Source organism: Bactrocera tryoni, chromosome 1 (assembly GCF_016617805.1).
Source record: "Bactrocera tryoni isolate S06 chromosome 1, CSIRO_BtryS06_freeze2, whole genome shotgun sequence".
Classification (NCBI taxonomy): Eukaryota; Metazoa; Arthropoda; class Insecta; order Diptera; family Tephritidae; genus Bactrocera; species Bactrocera tryoni.
Window position 1 is genome coordinate 34,742,832 of NC_052499.1, and position 18,397 is coordinate 34,761,228.

The 18,397-nt window shown below is 32.6% G+C and overlaps 1 protein-coding gene across 1 annotated transcript in view; it reads left to right on the top strand.

The window, feature by feature from the left end:
* The first annotated feature begins 1,995 nt into the window (after positions 1-1,995).
* Positions 1,996-18,397, top strand: part of LOC120767077 (transcription factor cwo) — a 30,198-nt gene continuing 13,796 nt past the window's right edge. The window contains exon 1 of the mRNA XM_040092940.1: positions 1,996-4,073. Coding sequence (XP_039948874.1) covers positions 4,015-4,073 — 59 coding nt within the window. The 5' untranslated portion in view covers positions 1,996-4,014. The remainder of the gene's footprint in view (positions 4,074-18,397) is intronic.

The window sequence follows — 18,397 nt, forward strand, 5'->3', positions numbered from 1 at the left end:
ATCTGAAGCGTCTTTTATTTTTCTAAGAATAAATGCGTACTTAAGAATGTACATATGTCGTATAACAAAAATTTGGATCGTTGCAACTAATGGTGTACAAAATGCACTTTAAGATATAGGTTTTTATATTTGTTATCATATTCAAGTTTAAAACTACGGAAGCAATTCACACGGAATTATGTAGAAAATTATGGACGGTGTAGGTTAAAACTTCAGAATGGATTATCCCGGACGTTACACGATCAATTAATTGTTTTCAAGTTGCAATACCCTGACACTTTTCTATCACCACAATTAAACTTGTCGAACTTGAACGTCGTCTTTATATAAATTTCTTCATTAAAGTCGTCAAGCAATTTGACGAAAAAATGTTAAAACAGCTGATCACATAGATTTATGATAATATGAGTGTATCAATACATTATATTGTTAATTTTCAAGAATTTTATGCGGTTTTCAGGAGGATGTCATCTTAAAACTGTTGATTATTAAGGGCCATGTCCGGTTAGCAACCACCTGTTAAATAAGTTCTGATAGAAAATGTTGTTTACCGAAAGAACTTGACTGATAGATGAAAACGGCCTTATACCATGTTCAGACCGAAAATGTAAAAGATTAGATTACATTTAAGCATTTCATAACCCAACAGTGTTCTTACTGCCGTTGAAAAGATTAAAAACAGCTGTTTTTGCCATTCAAGAATTTACATCGCTCAATATTTATCAAAATAAAACATTGTCATATAGTGTTTTGTAATAAAAGCAGTATTCTTTTAAATATTTTCCATATAATGGAATTAATGGACGCATTTTTTCATTTGGGAAGTCGATTTTCAGCAGAAATTAAATTCATTGCTCTAATAAAAATTTGTTTGTTTACATTTTTTCCATTTTGTAGTGTCTAAATCAGCTGTGATAATGTAATTGATTTCCAATGCTGCCAAGTAGATGCCGCAAAATCAGAGTCGCACAGAGAGATTTAGCATGGATCAGTTTCAAATCACTCCGATGAAGTGATTTTGAACTGTCATTTTTGTATGGCGAAATCTTGATAAATTTATAAGATTAGTGGGATAAACCACTCAACAGCCGAAATCGTGTGATTAAGTGTCGGTCTGAACATGGTATTACATAAGTGGCTTAAGTGCTTTCAACCTGCAGCGTAAATTCGAGCGGACAAATGTCACGTTTAGAAGATGTCAGATTGTTGCTTATATTCAATGGTGTAAACAATTTGTTTTATTATTTTACTATGACTTTCTTGCCAATAGAATGAATTAATGGAACTACAGCAATATGCGAAAAGAGCAATATAATTTTTTCCGATATTTACTTTAATGATTAATAAGTAATTTTCATTATTAGAAACATCTACTTTGGTAACGTCTAGTAGTGGCAGTTTATATCTAATATAGGTTACAAATACAATTATACACAAGTGGCAACGCCCGCACTTACCCCGCAGGAAAAACTGAAATGAATGGCGTCTGAATATTTCGTACGTAAATTAACAGAGATCTGTAATAGAATTTACATTCTATGACCTTCTAAGGGTAAAATGGACAAATATACCCGAAACTTTTGAGGACGTTATTTACGCATAAAGGAGTTCCAATTTTTTCTCGTTTTCCGTCATTTTGGGAATGAACATGGACTGACTCCCGGAACACATAGAGCGCGACAGACTGCAAGCGACATCTGTCAAATATTAAAATACACACGTCCTAAGGACACAGTTATTGTGGCCATAAGAACGTGTGTATTTTAATATTCGACAGATATCACTTGCAGTATGTCGAACTCTGTGTGTTCCGGGCGATACATAAAAGAATGTCTTCAGCGCCCAAATTCCCTTTTAGTTGTTACAAATGGCAAATAAAAAGCACTTTTCACTTTCCCTACAGAGCATAACCAAATGTGTATATACAAGTACATACATATGTGTAAAAATATATTCGTCTTACGTAGTCATTTGCCGTTGCTATCATTGCGTTTTGTCGCGTTCGTTGCTAAAATTTTGTACGGTGTTGTGTCTCGTGTTAATTTTAGAAATTCCGTCCTATTCATTTGAATTCAGACTGTGGTGGCACACGGGAGAACGTTAAGTGAGCGCATTATATATAATAGCTGCATTGCAAGTGGAAAAAAGTAGAATCAAAGTTAGACGGAGTCGTGTTCAATAAAATTTTTGCTTTTTTAAAATTGTATATGTGGAAAGTGAATTTAGATTCCATTTAAAACAGCAGAGTATATAAAGAAATTACAGTTTCCACATTCCATAGCATGGCAAGTGGTTGTGAGTAAAAAAGTATATATGTACGTGTATATAATAATATGCTGAGCAACTGGTGTAATTCCAATTGGAAAATATATATTTGTCTCGTTAAGGAAAGAAACACGACAAGTAGATAGAGAGAAAGAAAAAAAACGAAGTGAAAAAGTAAAACTGTCCAAAAATAAAAAGTCAAAGCCAATAAATATAAAAAGATAAAACGAAAATTTCGACAGTGCTCGCAAACGTGACAAATTGTGAAACGTGTATATGTACATACATATGTATTTGTATAGAAAAAAAGTGTTTTACTGAGGAAACGACGTAAAGTAAAGTGAAAAAGTTCGTATGCTACTTGCTGTCTCAAATATCTTATAAAAATCACGTTTTCAACAGTATTCTTCACGTTTTATTTTTGAAAATTAAATTTTGTGTGCGCAGCGACTAAGAGCCGATTCAAGGTTTTCGTAAAAAACTGAAAGAGGGAACGAATAGCGTAAAGCAAAAAATGCAAAATAAGTTAACTTGTTGAAAAGCAAGACGAATAAGTAAAATATTTCGGGCGGTGTCGTTCACTCGCTATACTATCGCAGTTAGTGTTTTCAAGCCATTGTTGCTACCCTTATATTACTTGAATGGAAAATTTCAAATGAAAACCGACGAATAAAGTAGCCAATGAAGGAAGAAAGAAAATAATAAATATCGCCTCGTTGTGGAAAAGATAAATTTGTATAGTGGTTTTATACAAAAATAGCAGTGAAACAACACATATAAAAAGTATTTGGAAGATTACCACGTTACTGATTAAGAAACCTACACAAATAAACCTGAAGAGCTGTGCATGTGCGACTTTTACCAGAAACGTTGGTATTAGTGAGTGTATTCAGAGATAAGAATATATAAAAATACGTTTGTTATCTGTAGTCTTATCAGTGTAGTACAGCTTTTAACGCTCACAAATTTATTTTAAACAAATTGATTGCCTGCCTGGTAAAGTTGCAAAACATCTGATTCTTCATATATTAATAACAAAATTAGTAAAAGTGAACTAAAGTAATATTTATTAAAAAGACCGAAATCAAAATAATTAATTTGTACAGAAATTGTATGTTATGGTAATTTTAGACACAAGGCGCCCAGTTTATGATTTAAGTGCCTATAGTTGTAGAAATTACTTTTGGATATTTAAACGAACCCAAAAAAAGCATTTGTATTGATAAAAAGAGCGCGGATTGCAATTTAAGTGAAATGGGGAAATTGTTGATATTGTGATAATATTGTACCTGCTCCAGGATTTGGCACCATTCTCTATTTCGTGTTCAATCCAACACGTTAAAAGGTACAATTCCGTTTTTTTATAATCTATAAACTAAAAAGTTTATGCTGGTTCTAATGTTCGACAACCGAAAGATTTAAAATATATTTTGTTTCAAGCCGTTATTGAAAGAATATATTTGTATGTATATTGAATAATAAAAAAGTACTGCGTGTAATTTCATTGAAACTAATCACACCGAAGTCGAAGGTACCAGTTATAGTTATCTCAACTAATAAGAACGGGAATAGCAAGTGTAAAAGGGACTACCGTGAAACAGCATCATTGCAAAGACAGCCAAAAATATCCAGAACACTATATTGCTTGTTTCATCTCTTGCAACTGTAGACTCCAGTCAACTAAAAACGATTGCCACCATTCCACCTCAACTGCAACCAGTACACAACAACAAAATTAAGTACGAAGTTATGGAATCGTACTGGAGCGAAACAAATGGACACGCTCCGCATTCGGTTAAGTATGAAAGGTAGGTATGAACAATTATTACCATGTAATCTTTTAGATAATCATAGGAATGTATTTAGTTTAATTTGTAATTTATGTATCTAATATTAAGACCATACATGTAAACAAAAATATGATGTTATTATAATTATTGAAATAAACAGAAATTTCTATGTACACCTTATCCACAAATATAACTCTATATATGTATGTACATATGTATATCTACTTCAACATTTCCTTAAGGATTACATACATACATATATGATATAAATTGATATAAATATTGTAAACGTCAATTTTAAGAAGAAAGATTTAAAATTCAAGCATTCAAAGCATAAAATAATATTTCGTACTTGTTGATATGTGTATGAATGTTATGTACAATCACTACTTTAAATGTTATTATTGGCAATGGCGGACCGAATATTCATAATATTCATCAAAGATGATTATGTATTATATCGTATATTTTATTGATTTGGAGAAAAACACAAGAACAACAATTACACGTTTAACTGTAATGCCAATATTTATAAGTGCATTATTGGTAGTATCAAAAACTTTAGAGAAAAAAGTACACATAATTTCAAAATACCAATGTTGTTATAAGGATATGCTAAGTATGCTAAAATTTGTCTATGTAAAAGACAAGTCGGGTCTACGTAACCGGGAACATCCCAGGTTTTTACCCGGCTAAGGACCGTCCACTTTGAGTAGTCTACCAAATTACTTAAGATATTTGTTCTGCAGCTTTAATAACAAATGTTGTCATGCAGTCGTTAATTACATGTAAATACGCTAAGAAAACGTGCGAAATAATTAAGAAACATGTTCATTCCATCGAATAGTTTAATGTAACTAAACGCACGACATTGCAAACGTGATCTGCGTTACGCGAACGCCATTGGTTCGCAAATGTTCTTGTTATTGTCGTGCGTTCACATTGTCAATCGTCGTGTATAGCGGGAAAGGTACCTGACATGTTAGCCAACACAAAAACGAGGCAGCGACGTTAGGTAGTTAATACACGGCGATTGAATAACGTCAATGGCAACACTAATGCCGAAGTACATATGTATGTATGTAGATACAAAAATATGCACGTCAATAACATTATCATTGGCATTGTTACTGGCGACAACAACAACAACTAATACTTTAACATTAATTTGTATATTTAATACTTTCAATTTATAACAATTATATGTAAATATATGCAATCGTGTGTTTTTATAGAATTTTATGTATTGAACTAAATCTATCAGTGGTGGTTACCAACCAAGTGTTCAGTGCACTAAGAAATTAATAAATGTAGTATTTATAGACAAAAATATAAATGCAGTACTTGCGTTACGCGACTCATGAATTCCTATAACAATGTTAGTGTAATACTATAAATTTTTGCGTCTTTATTTGTAAATGTGCATATGTATATGTACATATGTAACTACAGTGAAATTCCCCATTACGAACAGTCTTTATAACCAGACAGCTCCCATACATAACTGGACAAATAGGTAAATTTTAGAATAACATCCCCCGATTTCGGGGTCGAAATGGGTATGTACATATGTCCCCAGATTAAGATACAGATATAGAATATAAATTTATACAGTTATCGGTGACTTATGGTTTTTGAGATATTTCAATTATTTAAAGTGCCGGTTCTATTCTAAATCAGAGCTGGACAAATTTTATGAACGCAACGTTGTCATTAATATTTTCATACAAAACCAGTTCCTATATGCTGACATGAGTACGTTCCAATGACCTGATAGGCAACATTTTTTGGTAATATTTCTTTCAAATAATCGCTGATAAACGAACAATATTTCATAAAATGTGTCAAGAAAATGATGCACAACTTATAGTGTTTTGTGGCAGTGGTTTTTAAGAACAATACATAAAATTATCATAGCAAACCATGCCCATCTTGTCGCGATGACACTTCGGAAACTAATGAAATAGATAATGGTCATTCATTCACTACTGGGTGATCTTGACAACATCTGGTTCCAACAAGACGGGAAGTCAATGTTGACAAATGACTTGATTTAGTGGAAAAGTATAAAAAATTGGGTCCATCGAATTAGTGTCTGCTAAAAAAGTCCTGGAGGCCATTTTAATATTGTTATATTTAGAACTTAACTGTATCGATTGTACTTCACATTAAATAAAAAAAATTTGAATTTCCTTAATAGTAGTGTGTTTCTTTTTTTAAGAAATGATATCTTATTGGAAAACTCTTTATTCAATGGAAATATTTTTCTGAATTGCAACTTCTAACTGTAAGAAAGATACGTTTTTACCACGCCCTCATTTGTGGACAGCTCCCTTAGCCGGACAATAACCCTACTATGATGGGTGTTTGGTTAAGAGGAATTTCACTGTATACAACGCATACATATGAATACATAAGTATATTCTTGTATATATAAATAATTTTAGTCTGTTTATACACTTGTGCCAATATGCATATTGATTGGCTGAGTGGGCACCTATCGTCTGATTTTAATTTTGAATTCACGCCGCACTCGAGTTCGATATGAGTGGGCGAAAAGACGCTTCGTCTCTCATTGTTAGAACTACACATATGCAGATATCTGTGTATATATATTTTTTATATGTAATATTATATACACCTGCTTATTCATACATAAATATGTGTGACCATATCAACATGTTTAGATAGAAATTAGAGTGAATGGAGAGAATAGATCCGCCGTGCCTATATAGTAGACACCCATTTAGTGTTGTTTGCCTGTTGATTTTGAGAAAGTTGTTTATGGATTGCACACGTGTGTCCTTTAGAAGGTCATAGATTAAACAACATCAAAACAAAAAGAGGAAATTGTCTACACAATGGAGATTATTAGTATATGCATACATATGTGCGTAAATATGTAGGTATTTAAATATACATATGTACATATAAACGTAAATATGTACATACATACGTATTTTTCGGACGTTTCGACTTTATAGCTACTGTTTGGTCGGCTTATGAATATGTACTTAGTATGCATCCAATGCCCCTATTATTCATCTAATACCCAACTGCACTTTAGTTGAAGTTTTGAAAATCGACGTTGAGTTCAGGTCGAGTTTCAAAAATTATCAACTTTTAATAAGCTATTGTAGTTAAACTTTAATAAATCTATTTGGGAAACATATTAATAGAAAATGAAAAATGGGTTAAAATAACTGTTTTATTTCTAATTTCAATTATTAAATATATATTATTGAATACATACATATGTATTCATAGAACATACATACTTTTGAATAAAAAGAAATTTTTGAATTGTTTTGGTCTTTGATCTTCAGTCATTGGTTTTTAGTGGAGTCCACAGCGCACAAATATGGTGTTCATAACAATGAAAAGCAGGTTTTGTAATAGCTTAAAGTTAAAATTATTTAAAATACACTCTTGATAACTACCGGAAGCAAATAAATGGAGAATTTGTGGTAACGTTCCTTCATTTCATTTAGTAAAAAAGAAATTGATTCTTATTTTAAGCAAAAATATCTTATAAAACAGCATTTAAAAGCTATTTAATTGTCAATAAAACTTTAGCTTACTTGGTGTTAGAAACGAACCATTCGCCATTGGTTATGAAACACAATAAAAATTCCATAAAAAAGAGCGAAGTCATACCCAGCAAAGAGCACGTGATATTCATGAAGTAATAATGCCAGCCATCACAAATTTACTTACACTTATCCATTTATATCGTAAGTTATACCTATATTCATATGAACGTAAATACGACTGTTTAGTGCCGGCTTGCACTCGGACTCTTTTGTCGCTTAAACCGGTTTTTTTTTCGGTAGGCGAGACGACGACGAAGAAACGAAAAAGTTTGCTGCTACGCAAGACTGCTTCCACGACTAGAGTTGACTTTTGTCGCTCATTAACGGTTAGTTCTCTTCTGATTTTGCTCATTGCGTTCCCACGCTTGACGCGAGTCCGACAGCTTCTGTCCGACAATTTTCTGCATTCCCTTTCATATGACATTCTCAAATTCTTGATTAGCTAATTTTTATATTTATTCAACCTTTTCTAAAATATTTCTATTATACATACTTGTATTATCCATATTTGCATATTACATATGTACATGCATAAAATAGTTGATAAAATTCAATTATTTAAACATTATGTAAATATTTATTTGAAACCGATCGCAATTGCAACCATAGAAAGAATTTCAAAATGAAAACGAACGTTATGTTATGAATAAGAGCACAAAGCGTGTTGCTCGAGTACGAACGACTTCCTCGCCTACAAAAAGTTTGGGCGACAAAAGTCTTTGTGTGTGAAATCAGTCTAATGGATGTAATGATAATATTTTCCATTTTAGAGATATTCTCATTTTGATTGAACTTTTTGAAAAATGCTTGGAATACTTATATACATATGTACATATGTATGTATGTACATAGGTTTATGTCAGTTTTATTTTTCTCTTCATCTTTTTTATGGAATATTTTCCGTTTTTCATTAGTGGTTTGTTATGAATTTATTAGTTGTTGTTATTCGATTTAATATGTATATTTTTGTCATATTTATATAAAAATTCTAACTCAAATTCTTGAACTTCTTTTCAAAATTTTTTAATTTTTTTTATTTTTTTTTATTTTTTTTTTATTTTTCTGTATAATGTTGGTTGTGTTGCTGAGTGTAGTAGAAACATTTTAGCGTGCAAATATATACAGATGAAATAATAATAATATATGTCTAAAAACATTTGCAAAATAAATTTGCGTAAATAAATGTGTATTTTTCAAATTTACATTTTTCGTACCAGTGGGAGCCATTCAACCAATAATGCGTTTATCACATTTTTCAATACAATTGTGCGACTTCAAATAAATAAAAACGAAATTTCCTATAACCAAAGACAAGAATTACTACTTATTTGGATTAGGAATTAATTCAACAGGGAACTGATTCTAGAAAATTGCGGGGGCGGAGGAAAGTGGAACACACTGCACCGCGGCTTCACTTTGACATGCAGAACAGAACGAGACAGTTAAGATCTTGGGGTTTGTAGCACGCTGAGGCAGTTGTTTTGTGAGCATTACTCGCACATCAGATATTCAATTGCCTCTCGTTGTTTTCGATTTCGGGATCTTGCCAACAACAGTAAGGTGTGAAGTGAAAACAAAATTTTTAAAATTCCAATAATTGTTCAATCACGAAAGAATTGTAAGAACTGATGATAATTGTTATTTTTTTGAATGTAAATTTCAATTAATATATTTAGAATCTGTTTAATTATAAAAAAGCAAAAACTAAATTTCATGAAAATACAATGAGGTTGCATTATAGTAGTATGACTATGATAAGAAGTGGAAAATCAAAAATATCAAACAAGTGCTTTGATAATATAAAATGTGCTAATATATTTACAACATGCGTACATCCATTTTAGAGTTCTCAGCTTCTGAAACAAAGAGTCTGTTTTCACTGAATTTGAATATGTATAGTACATACTTGTATGTATACAGTTTTAAGAGAGGTAAAGATAACCGCGAAAACAGTTTCCTCTAGTAATTGTGAGTTCTACACTTTAATATAAAATTTTTTTCGCGTTAACAATTCATTGTGAGATGACTAAATTAGTGCTTTACTTGTGCCTGCATGTGTGAATGTGAACGAGTTATATTTATTAAAAATGCAGGTGGAGGTATGCAGTAGGAATGTGTGTGGTGCTGATTTGCTGGCGTTGATTCATAGTTGTTTGAATTCTTATGATGTTAAATACCCTACCAGCGCTATTAAACGTAGACGACTAAGGTGTTACATTTAACAACTAATCAACTGGATCTGCCATCAAATTTACAAAATCAACACATACACACATACATGCATACAAACCAATTACAACGACTACAGCACCGCAAAATCTACGGCAACATTAAAAAAATGTACATACATACATACGTATACACGTATTTCGTCGCAACGTTATTTTTTTTTAGGAGTTTTGAGAGTGACTTTTTCTTAAACCGGATTTTTTATATAATAAGTTACAAAAATGTTCACAGTTTGACTCACCGAGCTTGTGATTGTGGAGTAAAAAATTATCAATATAATCTTTGAAAAAGACTATGGTGAAAATATTTTGCAAAACGAAGAGCAGTGACTTGACATATTCCAGTAACTGTTAAATATGTAAATATGCCGAGTTCAAAAAATAAAAAAGGAGAGTTCGTGCATTCGGCGAAGTGTTGAATATAAATTTTAATGTACATACATAAGTATGTATGTATATGCTCCGGCAGACAAGTGACTACTATTTTTAATATATTAAGAAAATATCATATATATAAACATTTTTAAATGAATGTAAAATAATAACTAAAAAACGAATAATCAACTGTATGATGAGTAAACCGAATCTATGATCAAAAACGCCATACCTTATAGTCAACCTACTCTATGCATATACTTATGTATGTATGCACATACTTATGTACATATATACATACAGTAGACCAATAAAGTTTATGTACATACGCCTAGTTCTATTCAATAACGACACGTTTATTTGCTTTAAAATTAATAAATTTTGTGTTTTTTTTTTCTATCCATTTCAAGATATGTGTATTTAACATTAAATATAGCATATCAAAATATATTTTTTTCTAGTATTATTTCCGGATATATTGAACCACTAAATCGATGATCCAGTTTTTTGTCCTTATTTTGATGAAATTCGATGTTTTTAAATACGATTTTCCAAAAAGTTTCAGATATTTTGAATAAGATTAATGTCTAGTGATTCCGGGGCCTATGGTGTTATTTTTAATTCCATAACAACCCTTCACGTACAAGATACAATTTGTATTTTGGGTCGGTATCCTGTAGGAAATTGATTTTGCTGCTATTAACAGCCGATTTAAGCACACTTAAATATAAACTATTTTGTTAAAATGTTCTCTAATAAAATCATTTTTTGCCACTCATCGAGGCTTGTTTGCCTCTCACCCTTCCGTTCTTCAGCCGTTAGTCGCCTGCTCAAACTTGTAGACCTGTCGTATACTCTTTTGAGTTCCATGGCCATGGATAGCGCACGAAATGCACATGTGACTCTAATGATACTGAGCGGCATTGCAGACTTCGCTTTCCTAGCATACGTCTGTTGCTGTTGTAGTGATTGGCTCACCTTGGCCAATAGCGTACGGCTATTTTGGCTTGGTCCACCAATGTTTGCTATTATTCTTGCAAGGGCGGCCGTTGCACGTGCTGCTTTCTCACATGCCTTTTCAATGTGCCCCTTATAGCTGAGTCTATTGTCTATCAGTACTCCTAAATACTTCTGCGACTTCTGTGTCATGATAGCATGACCGTCGATATTTATTTTGATGTCTTCGGGTTTTTTCCTACTTGCGATCAGCACAGCTTCTGTTTTTTGTCCAGCGAGTTGGAGGTTTGTTGTCGTGAGCCAGTCTTTGACCGTCGTCGCTGCATGATTGCAGAGGTTTTCAAGTTGGCCAAGTTATTTTACCACTACGGTTATGGCAATATCATCCGCGTGCCCGTTGATCTGCACCTGCTTCGGGAGTGGAAGACGCAGTACCCCGTTATACAACACATTCCACAACAATGGGCCAAACACAGAGCCTTGTGGAACTCCGCCGCATACTTTTTTTTGTCCTTCATCCGTATCGTACAGTAACAGCCGGTCCGACAGGTAGCTGGATATGATCTTAACCAAGTAAGCCGGGGTTTCTTTACGTTCTAGTGCACTTATAATATGGGGCCAATATGCCGAGTTAAACGCGTTTTTAACATCAAACGTGACAACTGCGCAGTATTCCTTTGTACCATATAGCCATCTGGTAGCCTCTATTGCCTTGTTAGCTATGTCGGTAAGTTTCTTGATCCATCAGTGTTTGATCTCTGCTTGCGGAATCCATACTGGTTGTCGGACAGACCTTTCTTATATTCTTTTTCTAAATGCAGCTCTAATCGTGCACAGATTATCCACTCTAGTATCTTGCCCATCGTGTCCAGCAAACAGAGTGGTCGATATGAGCTGGGCTCTCCAGCTGGTTCATTTGGTTTCTGCAACAAGACCAGTCTCTACTTTTTCCAGGTTTTTGGGAATACAACTTTTTGTAAACACCGCGTAAACAAGTCTGTGAATGGTCTCGCATTGTGCTTAATGGCAATCTTTAAGGCCTTATTAGGAATACCATTCACGCCTGTATATTGACGAATTCTATTGTATTCATAATGGTGTTTATACGGTGAATTGGTCCAATACCGTAGTCCACTGTCCACAGAATATTACGCCACTTTTCAATTGTCCACTCTAGGTGAACTGCTTATTTGTTAAAAAAGAGACTTTTCGTGGTCTGTGACCTTTGAGATGATGTTCTCCCGCATTTTGTCTCAGTGCTTATCGGCAGTTCAAAAATAATCTATACGTATGCCAATGGCGAATTACTGTTTTAAATTATTTTAGAAAAATATTTGTGATTTTTTTAAATTAAATTATTGATTCTATTATTTGGACGGCGCCACTGTATGCATGCTTTTGAACAGGTTTTCAAATAAGCAACGTTTATTTCGACAAACAAATTGTTACTTACTGAGAGAGTAACGGGACAGTAAAGTTATTGAAAAATATAGAAGCATTGCAACAAAATGGAATGATGGAATTAAATACTATATTGGTGCTATTATTTTGACATTAGCTGTATGCTACATCTAAATAAATAAATCTTTTTAAACATTTAAATCTATTTAAAACAAAATTAATTTTTTGTATATATTGCGATGAGTGAGAACTATAAAAATAATATACTTAAATAATTATAAATCGACATTTCAGTTATTTTTTAGTTACAGCCTTATAAAGTGTAGTCTATGTAGGCAATTAGTTTTTCTTTTAACGGTATTTCTCAAATTTGCTTCCGTTATTACTCGGAGACAAATGATCAAAGAATTTTTAAAGAAGAAAAAGATGGTAGTATAAAACCGAAAGCCTTCTTATCGAAAAAAAAATAAAAGAATTGGTTTCAACTTGGTGACATGTATGCATGTACATACATATGTATATGATGGCAGAAACTGAAAATTTTGTAGATACATATACATATGTATGTACATACATGCATATGTAATATAGTGTGGTGCATCATAATCAATAAGAAACTCAATTGTTTTGCATTTAAGGTGACGATATGTATAAATATACTCTTAAAATTTTAAAACAATTGATGCAGTAGTTTTTTTTTTAATTCGCAAAAATCGCATTTTTAGTCCTTCCTCTAGGTTTACCCTTATTTTATTCGCCTCTTACCCGTTAGCAACAGCGGTTTATAATTTGGCAAAAAAGAATATGTTACACTTTCCTGAGCGTCTTTTGCTTGAAATTACAAGTATGCTAAATAACTTTAGAATGCCGTGTTTCTCTCATAGGCAGCTGTTTGTTGCATATCCAGATTTTTTCGTTATTTATTAAACATGTTATAATAACCATAATGTGTTTTAATTAAAACAAGTAAGAAAGGGCTAATTTCGGCTTCAACCGAACATTTTATACTCTTGCAACTTGCAAGAATCAAAGCCAAGGAAATATGCACCTTGCGTTGTAAAGCGTCAACCAGAGGATCGGATTCGCTCATTTTTACAACGTGATATAGGAATATAAAAAGAATGCCATGTACCAAATTTTGTCTGTTTGGTCGAAATCCGAGATATTGGATGTCAGCAAAAAGTGGGCGGTGACACGCCCATCGTCCAATTTTCACACCGAATCTTATAAAGCTCTCTGTACAATCTCGGTGGTAAAATGTAATGTCTCTGGCATATGTGTTTATAGTTTTATCGGGCGTTTAGTAGTTTTGAACTGTACCGTTATATGAGGAGTGTGCGGGGTTTTTAACCGATTCAAAACTTTTTATCCACAGGTGCCCCTGGCTACTGCGATCCCCTGTGTCAAATATACATAAGTTTTATATCTTAATTTTTTGCTTAGTTATGGCACTTAATAGGTTTTCGGTTAATGGCGATTTGTGTGCGTGGCAGTGGTCCGATTACGCCCATCTGCGAAACTCGCATACTAAGTTTCATCAAGATGTCTTAATTTTTACTCAAGTTACAGCTTGCACGAATGGACAGACAGTCGCCCGGATTTTAACTTTTCTCGTCACCCTGATCATTTATATACATACATATACATACATATGTATGTATATGACTACATACATATGTATATATGTATATTGCCCTATATCTACCTCGATTAGTTTTAGGTGATACGTACATACGTTAAGAATTGGTTGCAAGAGTACAAAAATATTTGTATTTGCACGACCCACTCTTAAAAATAAATTGTTTATTAATATTTTGTTATACCCATTGTGCACAGTTCACAATAATTCGTCCATACTGTAAGTATATCTACTACATACACTACAAATATGTACTGAGATAAATTACATGTACATACATATAGTATGTACATACATATGTATTTGCTAATATCAAAACTACTTTTATAATGGAATGTTTTGGAAAATTTCGAAATGCACAAGCTTACGATTATCACGACTTCGTGCGCATACTATGCACAAATGTATGTGTGTGTATAAATGTCCATTTGTTTATGTATGCAAGCTTGTGCTCTCCACTGTATAAGCAAATGAATTTTGTATGGCAATATGCTCCGCCTTTACTGGTGGCAACAAATATGCATACATAGCCGCATTTCAGATCTAAGTTCACGTTTATACATATGTACATATGTATGTATGTATGTGCATATATGTATATTTAAACACACCATCACGCGTTACGGGTGTACGACTAAGCTCTGGACGTTGCGGCCGTAAATTGAAAATAACAATATCACGTGAATTACAAAACTTAAAACTGTTGGAAAAAAACGAAATGGCAGACAATCAAGTGGCCAAAGTACAAAATAACAGTATATAAACATATGTATACTTATACGGTATTAACAATTATATATGTACATATACTAAAGACTCCATTGAAGAGAGCAATTAATATGTACATACATACATATGTATGTATATAAATTTTCACTTTAGTACGGCAGCACTCCAGAATATCTGTGTAAAGTACAGACATACATAAGTATGTATATGTACATATATGTATTTACAATGAAGGATCTCCAAGGATAGAAGCTCTGATAAGAGGGCATTTTTCATCCTTCTGAAAATTATCAAAATGGGTTTCTAGACGTGGATTAGGATTTTTGTGTGTTCAAATAGTATTGCTTTTTCAGTGTACGGTCTTTTCGCATGTATGGATGTACATACATACACACATGCATAAGTATGTATTATATTTAAAATTGGGACATGGTATCTTCAACAAAAACCGTGGACAAAAAGTAAAATCGAAAACTTTTGAAATGATATGTAAAATGTACATATGTATGTATGATGCATGTATATCCAATAATTCAATTACATATTTTATAAATATGGATGTTTCCTACAGCATATCTCCAATTTACTAATATCACAGTGGTAAAGTGGAATTTGTGAACACTTTATCACTTCTCTGATTGCTGCCGTTGAGCTCTCATGTATTTAAATTTATTAAATAGTCAGAAGAGAGAGGTTTTAATTAAATGAAATATGAGAACTAGTTCTAAAATGACTTTAAAGGAGTTCAAAAGAAGCCTGATTTGAAAGCATATGATAAGTGTTGTATTAAATATATACATACATACATACATACTATGTACATATGTATTTTATACATATGTATGTTGTATAAATCAATGGTGAAATTGCTATTTTCTTCTATAAATTGTGAATATTTTTTTTAATTGTTTAAAGCTGTCCAGTTTCGAGAAAGCGTTTCTACTTTTAAATCCACTGTACGTCTATGTATAATATTTATAAGTATTTCCATTTGAGTTGTTGCTTCGTCAGTGCTTTCAATAAACTTGGCATTGACGTCATTAGATTTATCGACTTAGTGAGATCAGGTTATTTGCAGTTAAATCTGGTATACACTTGTGCATATGTTTGTAGGTGCGTACATCTTCCCCTATACATATAGTTGTGTACACTGAGTATAAAATTCTATACACTGATTACTCCAACTCACTTGCTAACTATCCGCTCTCGTGTAGTTTTTTCTGACACTGTTTTGCGTGTTTCCATACACATGTATGTAGATATACATACATACATACATATGTGTTTTCACGTAGCGTGTACAATTTATCAGTGCATACTAATGTTTGTTTATCTATCCTAGCGCGTGCAATTCTTTTCTATTTATAAAGTACTATATATGTATGTATGTATATCACACAAATACACATTTTGCTCCATAAATGTTGTACTGGCGCTGAAATAATGAAATGTGTACTCATATTTATGTATGTATGTACATACATACGTATTTGTGAAGTACGTGTTCTTGTTTCTGTCCGGAATTTGCCGATACAATAAAAATATTGATCACGTGTGCAATATTTCTTTAGAATCCACAGTCGTTGTTTGATTCACAAAATATTTTAGGGGGCTCAATATTACTATATACATACATATGTATGTATGTATGTGTGTAAATATTTACAATTAACTTTGTAGGTGCGCCAACTCTGTTAATATGAATATTGCCACTTTTCATTATAAGCTTAAAGACCTTAATTGTCGATATGGCATGGGTTAATGTACTGAAGATAAGAAATTATTTTGAATGTGAAAATTTTTTTGGACCTGCATACATACATACATACATATGTACATATGTATGTACATCCATGTGCATAATGAGTAAGAGATTTAGACTTAATGCAATTTTAATTATAAAATCCCCCCACTGACACTCACGTGTTTTTGTAATTGTTTTAAAGTTTTGAGTCATAATAAATTGATTATACCAAGTAAGGAAGTTCTATGTAAGTATGTTCGGGTGCAAATGAATATTAGATAACCTCGCATTTTGTATGATGTTCGAGACATTTAAAATATTGAATAATATGTAAGCCACTGTATTCTTCATATGAGATTTGGAGCAAGGTATGAACTGAATTTATAAATTATTTTAGGGGAATATATGTATAGTCTGGCAACTTTTCTCGTGTACAGCTGTGCTTTCGTGCTCTTAGAAATTTGTTTAATTTATATAATATTTAAAACTTTCTGGTGAAATTATCTGAATTAAGTAATCCGTTAAGAGAGGTATCACACTTATATTGTTCTATTAAAGCAATTGAAATTTACTTTAATTGTGTGTTGGCTAATTTTCATTTATTTCGCCGAGTCATTTTCAATTTGTCTTGTGCTACATTTTAAATAGTGCAATTGTTAGTGTTTTTATTGTCATCTGTCAAATATTAAAATACACACGTTCTTATAGACACAGTTATTTTGACAGCTGCACGACTACAGGCCGACAGTTGTCGCTCTCGCTAACTTCAATATATTTTTATATTTGCCAACGACAGTAGGACGACAGTAGAGTTGAAGGAGAGAGATGAGGTAGAGTGGTGATGCCACTAATATGTAAAATGCAAAATTATTCACAGCTCTAACAAACTTGACGTTATTTTACAAATAAAAGCATAAAATAGCTCTATTATATCATTTGTAATAACAATTGATAAATGAAACCAAAAATATGTACATAAAAAATTTCACTTTGAACAAAATATTAAAATTTCATTGAAGTGAAAGGTATTAGTATGGCCACAACGAAATTGTGTACATACAAAATTGACAACTGCGTTGTTTTGTGTACATGCCGGCCATTGTTATGTCGCTGCCTTCTTACAAATGTTCATGTAGTAGAATTCACGACGCCATTTTCAGTTCACTGTCGTGCTGCCATGTCGTGTTGCGCTCATTGTGTTCAGCACTTTACTTAAATTTCTTTCTTGTTTTTATTCGTTTCCATCTTTGTCCACAGCTGTTTGCGAGTTTCTTACTTTTCGTGTGTTACAGTCCATCTCAAATCAACTATTTTTATTGCATTTATTTGTTATAAATATTTTTGTCATTGCTCTTTTTACTTTTATTATTTAACATTTTTTATCTTTGTATTGTTTTTGTTATCATTATGACTTGCAATTTTCCGAACTGCTATGTGAAAGGCGAGTCCGAACGCTTTGTTTCTTGCTGGCTTTGGGACGGGCTTGCCCATGTTAAATGTGCAGCATTGACAGGTAGGATATTGGATTCTATTCTTGATAGTAAGGGATTGCCGCTGGTCTTGCTTAAAATGCAGACCAACAGAAATTGAATTATTTAGAGTTTTTAGGCAGGCGCGCAATAGTTTCAAGGGGATTGGTCGTGAGCTTGAAATCCTTACTGAATAATTTAGGCGTT